At 38.5% G+C, this 17,600-nt stretch overlaps 1 protein-coding gene across 1 annotated transcript in view; it reads left to right on the forward strand.

The window, feature by feature from the left end:
• LOC146651332 (ephrin type-A receptor 6-like) overlaps positions 1-17,600 on the forward strand; it is a 191,870-nt gene that overhangs the window by 95,697 nt on the left and 78,573 nt on the right. The window contains exon 5 of the mRNA XM_085383465.1: positions 4,743-5,078. Coding sequence (XP_085239591.1) covers positions 4,743-5,078 — 336 coding nt within the window. The remainder of the gene's footprint in view (positions 1-4,742; positions 5,079-17,600) is intronic.

Below are 17,600 nucleotides of genomic sequence, written 5' to 3' on the forward strand. Positions count from 1 at the left end.
TGATGGCATCATAATATATTATGCATAATCCAAGTTTTATATAATTAATCCTTTCTGAATATAAATGAGATATTAATTTTGTGAAATAAAAATAACATAATGATTTATGTTATGCTGTAAGTTCATAAAGGTTCATTTTAGTCCATTGTCAGGTGGGTGCTAGGAAACATGCTGACATCATAATTTCTGTTACAGATAAGAACCTTTGGCTGTACCTGTGTGCCATGTTTAGTTGCTCAAGTTCTGACGGTGTAGTGGGAGTTCTTGGATAAAGAAATAAACACACAGACAGAGCTTTTGTATGGTAAATTAAAAAAAAAAAAGAAGAAGAAGAAAGAGGTATTTTAAGGTATTGTGTTTGATTTGGCATTGATGCCCTTTCTGATACAACCCTCCCAGACTTGTGGCTAACACTACTGGGTTTGTAGCTTGTCCAGAATCAAACCCAGGATCTTTTGCATGTTGCTGGAATTGTGTTAACACTATAGCATGGATTCATTTCATATAGTATAATAAGATGACTAAAAAATTAAACTTTTCACAATTGTGAGCTGCTGAAAACATGCTGAAGATGTGCAAAAGCAAGCTGGCTAAAGGCATTACCTCCTACCTTGGACATGAGTCATTAGACATAATAGCCGCATGTATAACTGCAGTGATGTTAGTCAACCTTTTTGATGTGATCAGACTTATGGGAGAACTGACAGCTGTAATCACCATCATCATAAATAGAGAGAGAGAAATAGTCATGTTATCATTTTGTCTGATTAAACTTGAATCAATTCATTGTACATTCACATTAAATATTTCTATACTTGTCTATGCCAGACAGTCTGGTAAGTTATTACTTTGTCTATAGAGCTGGTGGATTACTCCAGTGTTCTCAGAGAATTTGCTGTGGCCGTAAATCCAGTCTCGTCTTTAGGACTTATCTGGTGTGAAACGGAACATTAGAGAGTCTCTGGATGAATTACATGGCTTTTGTTCAGCTGCCTCGTCTTCATTGATGATTCACTGACTGTCATTACGACTTCACATTTGCATTAAATTACAGTTTAACCGGACTAATTCTCCTTTAATTAAAAAGCCATTTAGCTGTCACTGAGATAGACGGGGGCCATGTCTGAGAGCTCTCCAGGGTGGAAGAGTGTATTTGTCTTTTACAGAAAGACAAAGCCAAGTCATTGTGGAGATGCTGTTAGTTTAGATTGTCCTGCAGGATGCAATATTTGCAGGGGAAATCCTCAAAAAGGCTTCAGCTCTTCCTTTGATGTTTTTTTGTCAAATTTTAGGCCCAGATGATTCAATATATACATTTAAACCTGAAAGCATTTCAGTCTGGGGTCTTTTATTTGTCTGACAACTACTTGAAAACTTATCTTACCTGCAGTTACCGACACTTTCCAAGTCCTAAAAGCATGAGCTAATCAAACAAGTGATGAGCTCTAGCTTCTTAAACTCCAAGATCTGAACAAATGACTCCGGTGGCATATTTGTATTTACAGCATTTATTGACTACATTGACAAGGTAAGTTTGATTTGCTCGAAAACAAAAAAGCATATTGTTAAATCTTTACTACTACACTTACTAAAGACAACTAGACACCTTCCTCAGTATACAACGTTGTAATTTAGTGCCTTGTTCAATGGTTTGTCAACTGTTGTTAATTTGTTTTTAACAGTATTTCCACTCCAAGTACAAACACAGCGTAAAAGGGCCTTGTGTGGGAGTGACAAACTTGCAACCTAAGAGGAGTAGGCTGGTGTACCACATCTACTTTTACAATCTGTGAGCTGTGTTTACTCACATAATGCATTTTAATCAGGGGCATGTAGGCCAAAACATAAACTGTTTGCTTGACGTTGAAGACAATAGAGATTAAAGACCGAGGGCCTTAGAGGAAGACAACGTTAGAGAGGAAGAAAGAGAAGATAGAACAGGAGGGGAAGATAAAGGAGAGGGAAAAGTGTAAAGGCTGGATGGAGTAGACAGTGAAGAGAGAAAGGAAGGAGGTGGTGATACCAATCTCCCCTTAGAATAGGAGTTGATTGATGGCAGTGGGGTTGCTCTGCAGGAGGGGAGGTGGGTGGATTCTCCTCGATGCAGAGAATAGAGAAGGTGAGATAATGGCCGATAGAGGCAGAGAGAGATAAAGGGAGAGAATGGACACACGCTGACAGAAGTGGAGGAGCAGTAGGAGGAGCTTTCCTGTCTGCTGAGATTTTAGCAACGGTGGGGAGAGAGGGATGGTGGAAGAGAGGGAAACATCCCATTGTCCTGGCAGACAGTGAGCTTGGCAGGACGGGAGTGTTCAAATCCCCCAGGCCTTTTAACTCCACCCTGTTGACAGCTGGCTGCCTGCTATTGCACAATGCTTACCCTGACACACAAACACGCGCATCCAGGGAGCACAAGACCTTAGCAAAGTGAAATGTGAGGGAGGTAGTTAGGCTGTTTACTGCACAGGTGAGGATTGCATTATAAGAGTCAGTACAGCAGGACTTTAAGATATGTGTGTGAAACATTTATGAAATAGAAAAACATTTAGTGTTAAGGTTTTAGACGAAACACTAGTTGACGCAAATGCAAAATACTCAGTTTAATACTCAGGTTTGTTTTATCTGCAGAGGTGGATCCTAGATCAGTAGAGTGGATTGACTACAGGAGGCTGACGCTGGAGGAGACGGTGGATAGTGGCAGGCAGGGTGTGTAGCTGGAGGTGGTTGGTAGCTGATGCTGGAGTTTCAGATGGAGAGTGGCGGGCAGAGTTAAAGCCGAGGATAGATTTTAAAAGATCGGGGTTAACTGGTTGCTGGTTGGCACAAACTGGAGGTTGGGAGAACAAAGACAACGTGTAATTAGTTAACTAGAGTTTCAACAAGGAGCCTGAATGCCATCTACTGCAGTAATTTATTTGACAGTCTGGCAAGGGGTGGATGACAAATATATATATACTGTAGGTGGTTGATTGAATAATGACACACGTGTATCATCTGTCTCGGTGGAGAGTCACGCCTCCAGGGATTCACAGGGAGACAAGACATACACAAACAGAGGGACAGAAAAAAAGGAAAGGGAGTGAGGGAAACACAAGGCAATAGAAAGCCAGTACTAAAAGCATGAGAGGACTATGACATTCAGAGCATTCTTTCACCTGCTTTTGACCTCAGATGGCAGTTTTGGGTGATGTTTCTTATACAGGTATAGGAAGACATTCTAACTCTGGTGTGCACAACTTACATTTGGTTCTTACTATCGAAATAGTACAATGCACAGCTTGGCTACTTGGAAGGACTGCATGATTGAATTAACTATTTCCAAATTCAGACACATAATAAGATTTAGGTGATTGCACCTGCAGCATCATTGTTAAACATAGCACCATATCAGGACTGGTGATAGAATGCAGTCTCTAGTGTCTAGACTGCAGCTGATGGAAACTCTGTTTGCCTGTATAACTTGGTTGGGTGGTGTGAAATTGTGTGACTATGGGTCTGAAACACAAAATGAAAGAATTGCAGATATATTAGCAACAGTTTGTCTAAAAGATATAATTAAAAGAAAGCACGCTCAAAAATTATTTGGCAGAAACAGTGATATTAGAATTGTGTATGTATGGACATAAACTAACTGCTGGGCACGTAAGCCCTTTATTTAATAAACCTGATTATTCTGCTGTAGACTAACAATGAATTTTGTTATTTAATTTAATCTTGATATAGTAAACTGTGAGATTTTATAATTAAACACAGCAAACATCAGCTAAACATATCTTGGTTGTGCTTTCTACTAATAATAATATGGAAAAATGTGGTAACAGTCATGTACTAATGGTGGAAACATGTCATTAATATGGAAATAGCAAGTTATTACCAGCTTAATATCAAAGTAATAACAAAGTATTATCTTACATATATATGATATAGGTATAATAATGAGGAACAAAAAACATATGCCTATGAGGCAGTACCAATTCATAATATTATAATATAGTATTAGAAGTCAAACAAACTGGATCAAAGTTGTATTTTACAACAGAATCAATGTAAATATGTAATATTTTATATAAAGTTTATATAAAGTGTGTGTGTGTGTGTGTGTGTGTGTGTGTGTGTGTGTGTGTGTGTGTGTGTGTGTATATATATTGTTATAAACACCTAGTAATATGATAGTAATATTTATGTATTTAAATTTTTATATACTGACTTGTGGTAGTATCCACTTGACAATAAGGTAATCTTAGCTGATGCTTTAATGCTATAATATAATGCTATAATTAATCCAACCCTATGCCTTCAGCATTCCTCTCTGTTAAACGGTAACAATATAAATCCTATTTTGATGCTGTGGATTATTAACTGTAAAAACCTGAAGAACTTTATTGTAGTCTAAGAAGTTTGGAAAGAAATTGACTAGACTTCTTTAAGTTGTCTTCTTTAAGAAGTCCAGTCACGTTTCTTTCCATGACCTGGATGAGTAGGAACCTACACAGATAACTTTCTTTGTAATAACCAGGAATCAGGCCTGCAAGGTGCAAAATCCCCTCTAACTCTAATTCCAAACTTTAAGTTATGTGAGGATCACCAGGAAACAACTGTGGTTAAATTCCTGCTTGTTTCCACATTATTATGCTACTCTTACAACACTATTACTGAGCTGTAACAGAAAGTGCTACCCATGTTTCATTTGAAATATAATTTTAAATTCTTTTATCAGTTTATCAGTTTTTGCTCTTTTGTAGGCCCTCCATCCCGTCCACGAAATCTGATGTTTAACCTGAACGACACCTGCCTGCTGCTGGAGTGGTCGCCCCCTAGCGACACAGGAGGTCGCAGGGACCTAACCTACAACGTCCAGTGTAAACGTTGCGGCCCAGAGCCCGACCACTGCCAGCTGTGTGAAGACGAGCTTCGCTTCTTGCCAGGACCGTTAGGCCTGACCAACGCCACTGTCACTGTCGTGGATTTTTCCGCACACGCCAACTACACCTTTGAGATCGAGTCGCTTAATGGTGTGTCAGACATGAGCTCGTTCCCTCGACAGGTGGCCATCATCACCGTCAGCACTGATCAGGGTGGTGAGTACTATTATTTTCATTGAGTGTGTTACTTAAGCACAAGTCCTATAAAATGTAGGATTCTGCTTTGCTGGTTAAAAAATACATAAAGATAACTAAGATAAATTTAATCTTTCCTAATATACCTAATCATATCAGCAGAAAAAGTTTATGATAACATGAAAACTTCTTGGTATTTTCACACTACCTTACACCTCAAGTTGTTCCCAAATACATTGTGCAGGACTCTGTGTATGCGTAAGATTATAAATGAAATCTGCAGTGATAATCTAATTAGCAACAAATTAATCACCTCCTCTGTGCGGCTTTATGTGGTTAGAAATGTATTGGTTCTCCCCAGTATCATGCTACATGTGTTAACTCAATAACTCAAAGATTAACCTGATTTTTGTGAAAATTTTCAGTAGTTAAACTATGAGTAAGTGAAAAACTCATTAGTTTTTGGCAGAAGTATAATCGCCGTAAGACAAGAATATTTCATGTTTGTTTTCATAACTTTTGACGCCCAGAGGATTTGTTCATTTAAAAGGTATTTATGGAACTGTGAGGAGATCATCCCCTGTTTTTAAAGGTACTCCGTGACCTCTACCAGCATTATAGCGCAATACTTGTATGACTGGTTTGCTGTTGATAAATCCACATGACTCTGTGCTAGTGGCTGCCAATGGCTTCTTGCCATCTTATCCTACTTAACGGTAGAAGTAATGTACCAAACATGTACCGATATGCCAGCAAAGGCAGGAAAGAACAAAATTAGCTCTGGAAATGTGTTTACGTTGTAATATAAACAGCTTTTTGTTTGTCTACTCGTCATGGCTCTTTTTTTTTCAACCCTAATGCAAATGTCACCGACAGTGTTTTTTCCAGGAAAGGATTTTCATTAGTTTAAGGTTATTCCTATTATAATTTGCAAATCTTCAATACTGAATACTGTATGTGATTGAACGTGAGTCGTATTTCAGAGAAACCTCCGCTCACAGTTTGATGGCATTTCATTAATAGAAGGTAAAATATTTTAACATGGGGCAAAATCATTGGTTACGACTGTTCCTCACAGAGTTTCTCACTCCATCTTTGAGCTTTGAGATTTTGCCACAGAACAAAATCTGAAAAATTATATATTCCAATATGCCAATCAGAATGATTATGTACTGTGGAGCTGTGATCAAGAAAGTTTGTTCTGAGTACACAGCTTTAGAACAGTCATTAGTTTATTGTGTTACTGGGGCCTTGTTAGAGATTTGTGAGAATGGCCTTGTGAAAGTTAATATTCAATACTTTGATCATTTGTTGCTTTTTGATGCAGTTAGTAAGGTGAGACAGGCCTGGCGTTATGACAGTAAGGTAATTGTCCTTCTAATATTTGTAGGTTTGCACCCTCAAACACTGCTGTAAATGATGGCAGAGGTCCAAGTTGTTATTGTATTTACCTGTTTTCCCCAAATAAAGGGGCTGAAAGGCCCATTATATCTTTGGGACATCCTCTGGTGTATAGCATGCTTATGCTTTTAATTTTTGATTTGCAAACACTGTGTTTTCTGTTTTCTGCCTCCTCCCTTGACTATTTTCCTCACCCTGTTTTCAGAATCAGAATCAGAAACTTTATTGTCATTGTCATGAGAACAACGAAATTAAGAATGGTCCCCGATCATTGCATCATCCCTAGCAATATCAAAATATAAATAAAACAATAAAATTCAATAAATAAAATAGATAGAATACTTAAAATACTAATAAGATATAACAGTAAAACATTCACATACATTCCCACACACATGCTTCAGACCGTGCATAGATTAACACAAGAGTGGCGTGATGGACATTTTTTTGTAGTATTCAGATGTGTTATTGCAGTTGGATAACAGCTGTGTTTGAGTCTATTAGTCCTTGCTCTGATTGCCCTGTACCGTCTGCCTAAGGGCAACAGTTCGAACAGGGAGTGGCCAGGATGTGAGGTGTCTTTTATGATGTTTTGGGCCTTTTTAAAACAGTGGGCGTTGTGTAGAACTTCCAGTGTGGGGAGAGGGCAGCCAGTGATCTTTTGGGCGGTGTTAATGATCCCTTGGAGTGCTTTCCTCTGAGCCCCTGTGCAGCTAGTGTACCAGATGCATATGCAGTAAGTTAGAACACTCTCAATGGTGGCTCTGTAGAAGGACACCAGCAGTCTCTGTGTGATGTTATTCCTCCTGAGAATTCTCAGGAAGTACAGTCTCTGTTGGGCCTTTTTCAGCAGCTCGGAGGTGTTCACACTCCAGGAAAGGTTCTCCTCTATATTGACTCCCAGGAAGCGGAAGCTTGCCACCCTTTCTACACAGTCCCCATTTATGAATAGTGGTTGGATCTCTGCCTTTTTCCTTCTGAAGTCTATTATGAGTTCTTTGGTTTTTGAAGTGTTGAGGAGGAGGTTATTGGCCTTGCACCATGACGTCAGCTGCTCCACCTCGTCTCTGTACGTAGACTCGTCTCCCTTGGAAATGAGCCCCACCACTGTGGTGTCATCTGCAAATTTCACAAAGATGTTGCTGTGGTGGCGAGGAGTGCAGTCGTGTGTGTAGAGAGAGTAGAGCAGTGGACTGAGCACACAGCCCTGGGGTGAGCCAGTGCTGAGACTCAGGGCTGAGGATGTGTGATGGCCAACTCTGACTCTCTGTCTACGGCCCGAGAGGAAGCTATTGATCCACATGCAGGTGCTGTATGGAAGCCCCAGGTCTTGTAGCTTGGCCACCAGTTTGTGTGGAAGGATGGTGTTAAAAGCTGAGCAGTAATCCACGAAGAGCATCCGCACATAGCTACCATGCTCTTCCAGGTGAGTTAATGCATCATGGAGTGCTGTGGCTACAGCGTCTTCCGTGGATCGGTTTGCTCTGTAGGCAAACTGGTGTGGATCCAGGCTGCGGGGCAGGGCTGCTGTGATGTGTCTGCGGACCAGCTTTTGTCTTGATGGTTGTTTCCTTCTCTCCCTCCGGTTTCCTATATTCAAGCATGCTTGTTTTTTGCTTCTTTGTTCTCTCCTCTTTCTTTCTCTCCTTCCCTCCTTTCTGCCGCTGCTAAGGGAGGCTGGGAGAAATACATTTTCTCATAGAGCCAAAACACATTAAATGCATTATTCTGTGTCACTGGGGACAACTCTATCCTTTACCGGCACCTCAATGTTACACGCAGCCTTTTTATTTCATTAAGATGCCCAGTTTAGCACATAGTTGTGGCAGGTCCCTGGGCTGTGCACAAGACCTATTTCAACACTAACGTACACAGCTGCAGCTATTTAAAATGCTCAAGGGAAAAGGTAGATTTATGGCCCTCGGCCACTGATAAGCAGAGTGATGATGTATTTTACCACTATCTCCTTGACAGAAACTAGAGTTTGGTCAGAGAGTCAATAGTCTGTGTCATTTATTTTAATGGTAAACATGGTTATTGATTACATTGGTAGTTGTAGTTTTAATACCACAGTGTCCCATCCAACCCACGGATGCAGCAGGTGTCATGTTATCAGTAACACCAAGTAATGAATGGACAAATCTTTCCAACTTTGTTTTTCGGATATAAGCTCATAAGCTCATATAAGCAGATCAGTACTACCGGATGAAAGTAATAAACCTCAGGTTTACTTGAGGCATATGACCAATGCTGGGGAATGGAGTAGTGTTTTCATAATGTTGGTTCTCCCTCTGTGCTTGCCACTGTTGGACAAGCCTGTTTAGACCCACTGGAAAAACGTGTACTCAACATCGTATGTACATAAACTGTTTCCCCAGATGCCAAAGAATACAACAGACTGCTCTGGGATTCAACAGGTTTGTTCTTGTATTAGTGTCACATACAGTGTTTGATTGTCTGATTCCTGGTTAAGTTTAGCCAAAATGATTGCTGTTTTGTTTTGCTTGGGTTTGTTTTTTTTTCTAATTATTAAAGACTGCTTTAAAGGTTTTAATTTTATGATCTTTATACTGTTTGTATGACTTTTAAGTATCTAGAACTGTGAGTAAAAGGAGAGTAGACATTTTCATCATTTTCATACTTGCATACCAGAAGGTGTAATATCTTCTTTTCACACCTCAGCAAGAATAGAAGTGATGCAAGATGATTCATGAGCACAATTGCACAAAGCAATAGCCCACACACTGCCTAAGATTATTCTTAGATTATTCTTGCATCGTTTTTTAATATTTTTAAAAAGAAAGTTTGAAATCTATATTTTACTGTAATGCTGAATAGGTTTAACCCTTTAAGACCTACCATAGAACCAAGTCCGCCAGAGTTATCTTTATATTTTTACATGCTATAGTGTCATTTTTGGGAGCATTTTAAGTTGCTATACATCAATATAACTGTTATAGCCCAAATTTTAATAATATGTATGCATCAAGTCTAATTACATAAATTGCAACAAAGTGCAATAAACTAAAAAAAAATTGAAAATCGTTTTTGTTTTTTTACATATATGTCTAGTTAGAGAAATTTAAGAGGTTTGTCCGTCAAAACTGTAAATACAAAAAAGTTGCACAAAATAGTTTCTAACAACAGGAAATTTATTTTGAGTGTCTTCATAGTTTTATTTTTGAGATACACCAATTTTTATGTCCTGAAGGAAAAACGAAAATAAATATTATAATGCAAATTTGCAAAAAAGACAGCATGTGCATCAAAATAAACTATTTCCAGCAGTGCAATTTGAGTTCTAAGCATCCCAGAAACTATTCAGAAAGGCATGAAGTCAAACATGACTTTTTAAAAACACCAGTACAGGCTTATAAGGCCCCAAAGGTAAAAAAATAAAATAAAATACATTTTCCGCGAAAATGACGTCACGTCCGGTTTCGGCCAGGTAATGGTGGACACACGATAGCTCGCACTGATGTCTATTCCAACATGTGCTTTTTATGCTGTTTTTGCAAAGCCATATGTGGAAGGAAACCGTGACCCAGGACAAGCTGATGGCATAAGATGTAAGTACAACTCCTCCGGTTTCATGTGCCAAAAAAAAAAAATCATTGTGCTAGCTTACCTGGTTCCGGTTCTACAGCGATTTAAAAATAGCTATGCAAAACGGAGCGTGCCCGTCCCGACCGGTTTTAAAGGGTTATGGATGTTAAATACATTTTTTGTTTGTTTTTGTTTTGTTTTTTAAAAATATCTTAGAAAATTGAAACCACTCATGCAAACAATATGTTTGACCAAATATTTAGATATATCATTGGTTCCAATTGCTAAATAAATGCCCTGGAAAAGTTATCTAAAATGATTTGGCCTAATCCTCAATTTAGTTTCTCAAACTGAATCCAAAAAAATGTGCATTTGTAGATACTCGCTGAAGCAAAGTAAGGGGATTTCTTACATTTAAAATACAATTTCCTTAAAGATAATGTGATGGTGGTGGAATAGTTGGTGGTTAGAATATTGAGAAGGGACTAGGTAATGTATCTATTCTTATACTTCCACACTATTGCTTCAATTTAGTGAAAAGGACAGTAATACTTGGTCTTTTTGTCATGTTTACATGAAGATTCCTTTCAAAATCTATCATCTAAATCATGTAAAACTGATATCTCTGCACTTGTAGTACAAGAATACTCAGTAATTACAAGAAATTCCTCAACTAAGGCGATGCACTGTGAAACCAAGTGTTACATTTGTGGAGCCTTTAAATAGAAGGGCCCTTAGTATTTGATTTCTTCTGCACATAAGTTATGCTGCTTTTTTTGAACCAAAGAACATGTGTCCAGTGTTTACCGTATGCCATACACAGAGAAGACCTACAATAGGACACCTGAAGAGAAATTGGGTTAATCTGCAAGGCACGTTGATTAAGACTGGCAATTATCTCAAAGTCAGCAATGGAAAAACTGCAGAGGCTTTTGACAAAGTTGAAAGAGTGCACACGGTCAGCGTATGCATTCAAGTTGAAAGATAACCATACCTTCTTAAGAATATGAAAAGTTGCAAGCGGCAGTGATATGCATACATGCTTTTGCACATATGCTTCCCCTGACTCATCCACCTAAACCTCAGTGTGATGGGCTTGTTTGGAAAGGTGCACAGAAAATTCCAACACCATTAGCATAGAGTTGCCATCAGCAGAACTGAGTGAGCCATGTAAATTTCTGTGTGTTGTGGGGAATATCAAGAGTCCGCTGTAATAATTTACTCTGGCCATAAATAGATTAGACTTTGTCATTAAAATGCTGATGGCCGTTTTGGTAAATGCCTTGTGCCAGTGAAGTTAGTGTATGATTTGTTGTGCTTATGAGGAGCTGCTTTGCGAAAACGCGCACACAGACTCACACATACACATGCACAATGGCATAAATACATTTAAATACTGTACACATGTGGGAGGGAAATGGAGAAACTATATAGGCCTATGATAATTTCCTGTCAGGCTTAGCCTTTTCAATATTTAGTAAATGATTTAGTGAAGCTAATCTGATATATGCACTCCCATAAGTCTTTGTAACTCACACACAGGCACTGGAGAATCTTGGAAAATTACAACTACCTTTCAAAAAAAACTCAGAGAAATGTATCAAATTTAAATAAAAGAAGAACACAATGATTTACAAATAATGTAAAGCTTTTCGTTTAAATACAAAAAGATAATTTAAAGGTTATTTTTCATTGAAAATGTTATGAAAAATAACAAAAAAATATGGATTTGTTTTTAATGAACACTTCTTTTAAATTTGGAACAACAATTTTGAAAAAGACTGGAAGGAAGGTTTTCCGTCCCAAAAGTTTTTCACTAGTAAATATGAGGCAGGAATTCTGTAAAAGACTGCTTGAACAAGGAGCCTAACCATTCACAGATAATGTTTCTCAATATAAAATGAGAAGGATTAGAATTTGGAAATTTCATCATGTATAGTACATTTATTATATTATATATATTATAGTACATAATAAATTTAAATGATTCACACACAAACTGATATTAAATTGCTATAATCTCAGCCAGCAGTCCCCAAAATAGTTTTTGCAGTGCATACTACTGTATGGGCCATTGTCAGTACTCACAGCTCAGTACAAGTTAAAAGTCTTTGAGTCACACAAACACAGACACACACAGAAGCAAATAATCACTGCCTTCTCTGTGCTTCTTTAAAGCATGATAAAGCATGAGCTTGTTAAAGATGAACTGAGGCAAGATGAAAAAGACTGTCAAGTGGTCTGATAAATTAAAAATTGAAATCATGAATGCTGCATTTGTTAGGCTAGAAAAAGTAGGGGAAGGCCAAACACATTTTAAAAATAGAAATACATGCATCATAAGTATTGAACAATATATATCAGTCTTTAAGTGTTCTGCCATCGAGAGAAAGTCTTTGGTCAGCAAGACCAAAACAACATTCTGTCTGTGTTACAGTGACAAAACGTTTAAAAAGTCATGGTGCTAAAGTCTGTGTCTGTCTAATTATCAAAAAAAATAAGACAAAGGAGTTTGAGCAGCTGAAAAGAAAAAAACTGCCTTAAAACTGCATAGTTCCCAACACTGTGCAGCAAATTGGTAAATGTGCCTCTTAAAGTGAGTGCAAAGTTCAAATTAAGTATATTAAAATACAAACAGACTACAAATCAGACTACAAACATTTGACATGCTCTCTACATTTGACATGTTGTAATACTTTCCTTTTCCTTCCATTTTTAGGGAGAGGTTGTAAAGCACATAAGGATTAAGAGCAGGAGAAGGACAAGGCCTGTCTGGAAAATAACAATCTGAAGTCTGAAGAAAATATAGGAACATTTATGGTTCTTTATGTCCACATGAGGACAATATTACAATATTGAAATCAGGCGCTAAGTCTGTGAGGTAAGTCTGAGAGAGGGGAAAAGGTGTTATGAATGTGGAAAGCAGGAAAAGAGTGGTTTGAAGACAAATGAAGTGACACATAATAGGAAGAGGATGAAAGAAGATGAAAATGAAAAGCAGGGTGTGAGAAGATGATTGAGTGAGGAGAGGATCGAAAGAGCAAAAAAGGGGGTGGCAAAATGAAGAAGAGGGTAAATTAGCTGACGAGAAATGTGGCCAGAGGATAAAGAAAGTGCAAGGAAGAGACTGAGACACAGACACACTCTAAGTGCACTTGTGTTTCTAGATGTGTTTTTTTAAAACCTATAAAAAAGAAAAGAAAAGAAAAAACACTTCAGTGGCCGTGGCAACCATTGCAATTTATTTGACAAGTTATTTTTGTGACAAATGCTTTCAATAAGGAATGTGGTAACTTCTATACGGCTTGGTCTGAAGCTCATTTGTGTAGATTTACTGAATACTGAGAATTTCTGTTTTAACTTGGACATAAAATCGAATTTGCCATAAAACCTAATGTGGCAGAAATAGGTGTTATGGGACATGTTGAAGATGGTTTTATTGAAGGAATCCAACTGTAGCTGATTTCTGACATTCAGTCATGTGGTTCATGAGTTACATTCACAAGCATACCAACTTGGACCTATTGGTAGCATTACAGTGTATTATGCTCTTCCTCTGTCTATGATTTCTCTCAACTTAAACACTCATAAAATCAGTTACAGTTACAAGATTCTGCTAATTTCATGGGGGTTTATATATTCCATTATGGAGTGGATTCTGCTTTTGCAGATGCACCATCAACTCATCCATTTTCTACCACTTATCTGGGTCTGGGTCAGGGGGCAGCAGTCTAAGCAGAGAAGCACAGAGCTCTCTCTTATTCCCAAGCTACCCGAGACACATAATATATCCAGTGTGTCCTGGGTCAGGCTCCGGGTTCTCCTCCCAGTATAAAATGAATGAAATACCTCAGCGAGGTGGAGTACCTTGAGCCACCTCAACTCATTCCTTTTGATGCAAGACACCTGTGTGTTACTCTTAGCACTTTCTTGGTGACTGAGTTCTTTTCCCAGCTCTAAGGCTAAGCTCAGACACCCTTCAGAGGAAGCTAATTGCCACCACTCAATCCTTGATCTTATTCTTGTAGTCACTAGTAGGGTAGGAATGAAGATTGACCAGTAATTATAAATCTTTGCCTTCACACCCATGCCTCTCTTCATTACAGCAGGTCAGTACAGTGGCTTTATCACTAAAGATGCTGGACCAATCTGTTTGCTAGTTCATCCACTACACCCCTCACTCCACTCATTAGCAATATATTAGCATTAGCTGATACTTGAAGTCCTCAAGCTGGAACAGTAACTCCTCCCATCCCCAAGCAGGGGAGACAATTCCATGCTGGATACGTATCTAACTCACGTATTTTAGTGATACTGGAAGTTACTACCATACATAACAACAAAAATTAAAATAAAGACCAATGTAAACAGTGTGAAGGCCACTTCAACCACTCAGGGTGAGCACTGAACCTGGTCTGAACGTGACTGCTAAAAAGCAGCACTGCTCAGAGAGTTTTATTAAAAATTGGAAGCTCAGTTCTGTGAGCTTCAATATCACTTAGCAAGTTACCTTGCAAGTTTAGTTATATTTATTACAAATGTGAATAAAGATTCCATTAATTATGAGCAGTTGAGGTGTTCAACATTGTTTAATTCCTGTTTCTGTGGAAATGTGGCTTTGCAAATATCATAGGTGTATTTGTAAACTATTGTGCTTTTGTCTGCACGGTAAATAGATGAGGGATTACAGAATTCATAGCTGATTTTTGTGATTTAAACCACGGAAGTGAGAGGGAGTGGACAGGTGGATGAATGCAAACAAAAGCAAAGGATGAAGAAGAGGACAAGAAGGAAATGGCCTAGAAACAGGAGAGTTTGTTTAATCACAGGAAGCAGCTGCGTAATTGTGTATGTCACCGAAAGCAATCAGAGACAGATCAGATTCTCAGTTGCGGTGACGCATCAGAGCTTTCTTACAGCAACTTGATAGAGTCTAATCAGGCAATCTTTTGTAGATGAAAAGCTGGTGGGCACAGCTAACAATTTCAGATCTGCATGGTGATATGCGATAACAGAAGAGCTTGGAAGAGGAGAGCTGTTCATTGACTTGGTACTGACTGAGTGTGTCCACATCATCGACATACTGTGCATCTGTGAAAACAAAGTTGACACAATGGTGTGTCTGACGGTGTAGAGATCCTAAATTGTCCATGACGTCAAGATTAATGTTCTATTTTATTTGATGTGATTATCATTTCAGAACTGAACGAATCCTGGGTTGTCCATCACTTGGATCTCTAGCTCAATTTCTATAGGCCTAGTTAATCACATGCTTATGCCAACACTGTGTACAACATGGGCCTGAATTTATATTACGATATGGTTAACATACAACTGTACTACATCATACACATATATGAATTCAAGATTGAGAGATCATTTGAAAGAACTGAACATGATTTATTGAGATAGAGAAATTAATGTATTTGGCGATTAGACTCCGATGACTCAACATGGAAGAACAGAATCCCACTGGTGACGGGGTTTAGGCAGGACCCGAAGTCTAGACACTGGTGGTGAAGATGGAGACTGAGGCTTGGATGTCGTTACGACTGAGGTGTCTGTGAGGTGGAGATGGGGATGAGGTGTTTTGCACCAATGAGAGTCCGTAAGAGAGAATGACAGAGAGCACAGATTTAAATTGCGCACGGTGAGGCTGATTGGCCCAAAGAAAGCAGGCAAGAAGATGATTAGACTAAAATACTGATGACAGTATTGAAACTGACAGCCTGGGAAAACAGTAGGAATGTAGAGAACAGAAAAGCAAAATAACATCCAGGAAAGCAGACAGATGACTGATTACAGATCTTCCTTATTTAACTTACACATAGGCTTCATTGAATGGTGTGCAGAATTGACTGTGGCCGTTAAATTTTAATAGAATTACGATTCCATGATCTATCTCTCATAAGTTATTTGAATCAGACACAATTTGCATTCTAGCTGCTGCAGATTCTCAATGAGTCGGTGAGTGTGTGGATGGTAAAACTGAATTACAGTAAGCCTCTTTGCTTTAGGCATGCAATACATTACCATTAAATACAGGAACTATGAAAACAGATGCAACTTTTTTAAAAAGTACAACTTAATTCCACAGGACTAAACTAAACTAAACTCTAAAGAAGCTGGTCTGTCAGATTTTGACTGTGTTAGAGCTTAAATTAATTGGACTGCTCCGATGGTGGATGCTTGGAGATGGAGAAAGGCTCAACCCTCATTTTAGAAAGACTTTTTCAACTCGTGGGCTTTTATGATGTCATATGGAGGCAATATCTTTAATATGGTCTTAGGTACACGATTCCAGCTTTGAGCACAGCAGTTTCACTCCCCTGCTGTTTGACCCTTCGGTTTGCACGGGGCAGCCAGTCTGAAGAAAGTTGGTTTAAAGGGCGGGCGGCTTTTAAGTGAGAGGAGCTAAAATGGCTAGTTTCAGACAGAGGGGCTGAACCAAGGCCTTATAATTAATAAGTAAGGATTAGTTAAAAATGTGAATAATGCAAATCTAGTACAGCCCTGGAATAAAAATATAAACACTGGAAAGGAGCTTAATGTACTCCATTTAAAATGTAAAAGGCTGGCCCTAAACCAAATCTTTCTATAATGGGCCAAAACCTCAGAGGGCCATTAAATGTACAAAATAATTTTAAGATAAATTCTGAATGCAGTAGAGAGTGAGAGTATGATGGATAACATTTGCTCTAATGAGTTTCAGGTTTGTTTCCCCTTACATTTGTTTCCTGCAATTACATGGACTCCATTAGAGAGCAGTACAAAAACTGTTACACATACTAACTTTTGATAGAGTCATAGCTTGTATGCCAATAATGTGATTTCTGTTATTTTGAAAACTGTCCACTGCTAATCCTTTTTTTTTTTTTTGGGGGGGGGGGGGATGAATAGTTCGCAGTCATGGGGCAGTACCTGAATCCCTGCACTACAGAACCTTTATTACCGTCCCTATTAATTTGTCATGATTTCTTTTATAAGCAGTGGGACTATAAACACATTCAAATGAGATCTTTTTGCAGATATACAATACCTCTGAGGCAAAATGATTAACTCGGTTATATGAGCAGCATTTCTTTTTTCACCCTCTCTCTTTGGGCTTAATGTGTTTTTTACTATAATGTCTGTAAACAGTGATTCAGCTGCATGTATAGCCTAATCTAAATACATTCTCCATTCTGATTTGCCTTGCCAATTGTTTTCCACTTTTCTTGTTCCCTTTAGCCTTGAGACAGTTTTGTACAGATATATACACAACCGTGTCTACACACAGACACATTTTAAGATGTGCTTAAAAGAAAAAAGTCAAACAAAACAGAAAACACTGAATCACATTGAAATTCTAAGCTTTTGCTCTCAAATACCCCCATAATCATAAAAATCTATTGTAATCATGTACACAGAAATGTCCACGTCAGGGCCTGCATGCCCTCTGTCATGCCCAGTCCAGCGTCAATGTCGTTATGCAGCTTTGGCTCAAAAGTCTGTGTTAAGCTCCTGGCCTTCTCAGCCACCGTACCCCTCCCAGGCAGCCCTCTTCTGGCATCGCGCCACACTAACTAACTATGACAAATTAGCCGCACACTTAAT

The sequence above is a fragment of the Rhamphochromis longiceps genome, linkage group LG16, assembly GCF_057381845.1.
Source record: "Rhamphochromis longiceps isolate RC_006_pf linkage group LG16, R_longiceps_female_GT1.1, whole genome shotgun sequence".
In the NCBI taxonomy this organism is placed as follows: domain Eukaryota; kingdom Metazoa; phylum Chordata; class Actinopteri; order Cichliformes; family Cichlidae; genus Rhamphochromis; species Rhamphochromis longiceps.